This window comes from Silurus meridionalis, chromosome 11 (assembly GCF_014805685.1).
Source record: "Silurus meridionalis isolate SWU-2019-XX chromosome 11, ASM1480568v1, whole genome shotgun sequence".
NCBI lineage: Eukaryota > Metazoa > Chordata > Actinopteri > Siluriformes > Siluridae > Silurus > Silurus meridionalis.
The window spans coordinates 16,507,654-16,513,653 of record NC_060894.1 but is presented as its reverse complement, the minus strand read 5'-3'; the positions used below and the strand labels follow the sequence as shown (position 1 = coordinate 16,513,653).

At 38.4% G+C, this 6,000-nt stretch overlaps 1 protein-coding gene across 1 annotated transcript in view; it reads right to left on the bottom strand.

Annotated features, from left to right (window-relative positions):
* Positions 1–1,678: 1,678 nt before the first annotated feature.
* The window catches only part of LOC124393876 (homeobox protein PKNOX2-like), a 79,607-nt gene continuing 75,285 nt past the window's right edge, over positions 1,679–6,000 (bottom strand). Inside the window, exons 12-16 of the mRNA XM_046861920.1 lie at positions 5,469–5,686; positions 3,504–3,646; positions 3,088–3,299; positions 2,192–2,925; positions 1,679–1,823 (exon numbers count right to left, since the gene is read on the bottom strand). Of these exons, the coding sequence (XP_046717876.1) occupies positions 1,765–1,823; positions 2,192–2,925; positions 3,088–3,299; positions 3,504–3,646; positions 5,469–5,686 (1,366 nt within the window). The 3' untranslated portion in view covers positions 1,679–1,764. The remainder of the gene's footprint in view (positions 1,824–2,191; positions 2,926–3,087; positions 3,300–3,503; positions 3,647–5,468; positions 5,687–6,000) is intronic.

The window sequence follows — 6,000 nt, the reverse complement described above, 5'->3', positions numbered from 1 at the left end:
TTTTGTAACATTTGTAATTAAATATAGAACATTTGTAATTATCAACATTTGAACTGTTTACATTTATAAAACAATTGTAAATAAAATGCCAGCTTAGTTCAATAATATATAAAATATTATTTTATAAAAAATAAAATACAATAAATCAAATGAATGCAATGCACTTTTTATATTGATTAAATTGAGTAATTAATTAAATTGGCCCTAATTAAACTTAAATAAAAGAAATTAAATCAATAGAAAAAAATCAATTTGTTACTTAACATTCGTTAGACCCTATTTGAAAAATACAGATGTGTATGTAAGAATGTGTGTTTGACATCTGTTTACTGATCTACTTAACTGTTCTACTTTAGCATACTTTATTTTCAGCATCCTCATTCCTTCCATCCCTCATTTATTTACTACCTCGATATGTGGAATTATCGAGGTAGTATCTGTAGAATCAGTGGAAGTGTGACAATAACTGTGCCAGGGATTTTGTAAAGGCTTACATGATTTCCAGAAACAAACAGAACTATTAATCATTGATCATTGACTTATTTTTGAGTCACCACAATCTTTAGAGTTTATACAGAATAGTGTGAAACACTAACAGTGTGTAGAGGGTCTGTAGGGTGAAACACCTTGTAGATGAGGTATGTAGAAAAATGATCAAACTGGTCTGAACTCACATGACGTCTATATATTAACTCAAATATTTCATGTTTTGTGTATGCTAATGTTATAGTGGTTTTAACCCAGTTGAATGATAATAGAGAGATTATTTGAGTTACTATATACTTCTTGGCAGCATAAACCAGTCTTGCTGTAGTATATGCATTGCATTGCTGCCACATGATTGGCTAATATATGTCTGTGTGTGTGTGTGTGTGTGTGTGTGTGTGTAAATGTGTATTTATATATATGTATGTATGTGTGTGTGTGTGTGTGTGTGTGTGTGTGTGTGTGTGTGTGTGTGTGTGTGTATGCATGGAAAAATAATCATGCACATGGTTAACTTAGCAAAAATAACAAAATGCTCCATGTAAAAAACTGCAGCTGATGATCAGATCTGGTGTTTTTCAATGTGATACTAAAACATGTTTTGTTTCCCTCAAACAAGAGCAAATCAGATTATGTGTTTTGTTTGAAAATCCCACCCTCTGTCTTTTTCTGGCTGTCTGTGTCTCAATAACATGACTAATTGTGTCAATTTGACATCTTGGCAGATGCCTGGAATTGATTGTAATTATGAGTAATGAATGAGCTCAACAAAATTATTTGTCAGTTACTGAGGAAGGCTGATGCTTTCCATTCCAGACTGAACATGTTTATTTATAGATTAGATGTTTAAAAAAAAGTGGAAAAAAAATGTTAAAATTAATTTACAAACCACCAGTAGAACTTTTTCATTTTTTTGAGTAATAGTTATAGTCACATACAAAATACTGCAAAATGTCTCACACACACACACAACCACACACACATACACATACAAACACACGCAAACAAACACAACAAAATGATTTATAACATATACAGAAACATAAAACAAAACAAAAATGACGAATTTCATTCTAATGGAGGCTTTTTGAAGACTTTCTGGACATGCGTGAAGCATTTTGTTCTACAGGGACAACCAACCTACTTGATCCAGATAAAAGAACTGCCAAGGGACAAGCTCTTTTAATCAATTCGGTTTTGTCCTACTTCTAGTCTAGATGGGGTGTGGTTAGTCCACGGTCATTATGCCTCGCTAACAGCGATGGTTCAAAGGACGGCTTACCCAAAACAACATGATACAGACTCCTCCAGTTCATGGTAGCCCTGGTGGTTATGTTCTGAAAAAGACAGAGAGGGCTGTTAGGGGGATCAAACCTACCATGAACTGTTTTCTTCTCAAGCCTCCTTTAGAATGTTTATATTTAACAAGATTTTGAAACGACAAAAATCTATCTTATACAAATAACACAAAAGGGTACTATAAATGATAACTCCAATTTTGCATATGTTATATGGTAAGTGTTCACTTTTCAAACCTGTCTTTTTTCAATCTATCCTACACACAGAGCTTAATTATCTCTAAGCCTTTTATTAATAATGCATTGAAGGAGAGATCACTTAATTATTTTCTGAACATCCCATATAATATATACGATTATGCCCACTATCAGGATGCCCTTTAGTACACAGATGAGACTAACTGTACCGATTGTCATGTTCTCCTCCACCAGAGGGCGCTGTTCAGGGCAATTTACTACATTCCCCCTGGCTGCTCCAAGCATAGTCATGATGTCCACTAGATTGTGTTTCTTTTCCTCTCTGGCCTCCTGTATTGCCTCCGCCAGCTCCTCAGCCTCTTCAGCAGCTTCCTCGATCTGCTCCTCTGTCAGCATGCCCTTACCCCTGTGTAAATGAGGTGGCGCTAGTGAACACAAGGCCTTAAGTCGACCGTACGAGCGCAGATGAGCTACATTAACACGCAGGAAGAGGAGAAGCACGTTCAAGTCGTTCAACGGGCAGCCAAGCTTCTGACCACTGATCAGCCCCAGAGCAGGAAGCACCTCATAGAGTGAGAGAAAGCTGGTGTCCCAACAGAAGAGGCGCAGCAAGCTGAAAAGGACAATAGGACCCAGCAGTACATAGATAGCCCCGTTAGCTATGCTGATGATCTGGAAGACCATCAGGCCACTGATCTTGCACTGCACCAGAGTTGGAACCCAGACTTGATCTTGGAGGATTCCTGTACGCATCAAGCAGCTAAACTCATCCTGAAGGAAAGCTGAGAGGTGAAAGTAGACCAGGTAGAGACAGGCTGCTGACATGAAGGTAAGTAAGAGGAACCCACGCAGGAACAGCATGCTGACCAGAAAGTAGGAACCATGCTTGTATTGCATGTATCTCTCCAGCAGGGGGTACTCAAAGTAACGCTTCCTCTTGGCTCTGACAACAGAAAGGCAAGAATGTCAGTCTGTTCATGTTTTTATTTTATAATCCAATCAAAGAGTTAATCAAACTACAATTACTGTGCATATGATTATCTCTAGGGACAGTACACATTGACACAATAGTACCTCTGATCTTGATTAGTTTCCTTTTTCTCACCTCTGCAACTCTGCTTGAAATTCATATGGGTTAGTATTCTCTTTAAGCTCTACAATGCTCTGAGCCAAGCGCACTGAGCGGTTGTAAGACTTGTCCAGCTCATCAATTATAAAGAGCAGGTCAGAACCCAGAGTTGGCATAGCTAGAAACTTCCAGATCAGAGCTGGAAGGTACATAGCCATCGCCATGATAAGCAGGGAGTAGGGGAACATCTGAGACACACAGAGACACACAGTCAGCAAAGGTAATCAAAAAGGTCATCACTTTATTAGCATTTATTTATTGCGTCATAAAGTGTATTAACTGTATTGTATTTAGAAAGGAAGTTTAGCATGTTTTCTTCTGAAAGCTATTTATCATGAATGCATTTATGGCACTGTTTTCATTACAGTACAGTATGTAGAACACAACCACACCTTATGAACCCACAGGGAACGTTCTTCAGAGTTTCCATCCGCGTCAAACTCATGGTGCATCAATGAATCCCAGCAGTACGTGTCTACGTATGCAGCCTGCTTCACCGTGAAGTTGTTTGGAGGAAAACAGCTAACTTGTGGACCTTAAAAAGCATCAGAAAGCATTACAACAAACCCAGACCTAAGTTTAAGATTAAATCAGAATCAGAATCAGAATCAGAATCAGGTTTATTGGCCAAGTGTGTTGACACACACAAGGAATTTGGTTCCAGCTGTTTGTTACTCTCGAAAGTACAGACATAAATAAAAACCTATACATGACAAAACAGACACAACAAGACAAAAACAGACTATACAAGACAATACAGACAAACAACACTGAAGTGTAGCCCTGGTTGACTGACTGACCTTTTGCTCTGTCCCTAACATCCTTAAAGCTGGGATACGCAAGTAAAAGGATTTTACTATACTTTATGTGGATATGTAACAAACGAAAACTTATTTTATAGTAATTTTAGTTCAAGTTATAATCACAGTGTTATGCTCATGCTTTCATCAGCTGAAATGAGAAAAAGACTGGGCGTCAGAAGCAGACTGGCATGCCTGGTCTATAACTACTTTTTTTTCTTCCCCAGAGCACATCTGGTGTAAACCACAGCAGCAAGAGAAACACACTGTAATATTTCAGCTGAGGTGGAGCAGGCCAACAGACAACAAGGGTGGGTCCCTACCACCGAGAAGAGCCAAACACATGCTTTTTATAGAACATTTAAACACTAGCCTGTCCCTCTGAACCTTACAATCAACGTCCAGTGTGCAAACATTCACCACAGCAATCCTTATTATTGATATATATTCACTGTTTAATGCATTTTTACAGCAATTTTCTTTGGGGGAAAAGGTGGTACTTTTTTAATTACAAGAAATGTCTCTGCATTTGCAGCAAAAGAGCAAAAGCAGCAAAAGAGATTTTTTTTAAATCAATGATGTAAATGATGTGCATGAACATTAAATTAATTGGATTATAATGTCAACAATTAGCATGGGGAAAAAATACACTCGAATAGATGTACTATATAAACACGCTTAAATATCATATGCGACGAGGGACGGAATTTTATTCGACTGTAAAGAACTTAACTTGCGCCTCACGTCTGTCTCTTTAATTAGCATATCCTCTAGTTAGACTGAAATAGAGACCTGGGAAAGAGCAGGCTGACTGTAATTACAGACTCTTGTCATCTCTTCACGTCTCTCTTAATCATCCTCGTGCCAATTAACATCTGTGTGAACTGATTGCAGACCAACTCCAGAGGAACTGATTGCAACATCAGCTGCCTCCACTGAAACTGACAGCTTCGTTTAGCAATTGACTTTCTAGGGAGCTCAGGCAATATAGCGATGTTTCTCCTTAAACAACCACATGCCTGTCAGGCTAGCATTCCTACAAAATATTGCCGACGGGCAAAAAGTTATTAGAATATCTCGATTTACCCTCCACACCTTGTCAAATCAATTTCAATAGTGTGCGTGAAATCAAAGTTGACATTTAATTAACTTTTGCATCAGATTCGTTTTATGGGTCTGTGGGCTTTCAAGGCAGCTTAAGCCATATTAGTCAGATAGTATGGAATTTGTACTATTTGGAGCTCAAGATTCAACCTAAGGTGGATGTCAGCACAGGAAACACACTGATCACATTAGACAACATTGTTGTTTAGAGGAATCAAATTCCTATTCTTCAATTCTAACCATCAGTTCAGTTGTTCATTTATTTGTATTTTTAGTAAACAGTTTATCCTGTTCAAGGTTGTGGTGGATCCAGATCTCATTCCAACTGGGAATCAAACAAGACCCCATCTATTGCAGACATTTTATACTGTACACTTGCTATACCTAAAGTATAGCTGTTGCTGATTGTGAGCACAGTACAAGAAAAAAAGAAAAGAAAAAAACTTTACTCACCGACTGAAATCTCTCGAGCAAATGCCACAGACACCAGCATTAGAGGAAGTCCCACAGATACAAATTTGATGACTTTGTCTAAGGGCAGCTCCAGGTTCAGGTGTCGAATGCGGTCATCTATATTACTGTTCTGAAGCAGGGCGTCAGACAGTATTGCATGCGCGGCCGTCTTAGCAATTGACATGTCTGCAACTGTTGAGCAGAAGACCCAATGTAGTCTTTGTCAGCTTTCAGGGTATGGTTCAATCAATTTAACAAATTGACATTTTGTTGTTTTTTTGCCCACCCTGGAACCCCAGACTTCCATTTTATTCCATTAAATGAGTTCTCTAACCCATACTGCATTAGAAATGAAAGTGATTTAAAATACAGTACCTTCAGTTCTCCTCCTGCAACGAATGTTAAGTTTGTCATGCAGTGCTGACGTGGTCCTGAGGCTGGGGAGGATCAAGATGCTGGCGAAGACTTTAAATAGTGGAAGAGGGCTGAGCAAAATGGGAGGCTGTATGGGACAAGGGTTAAGGGGTAATTA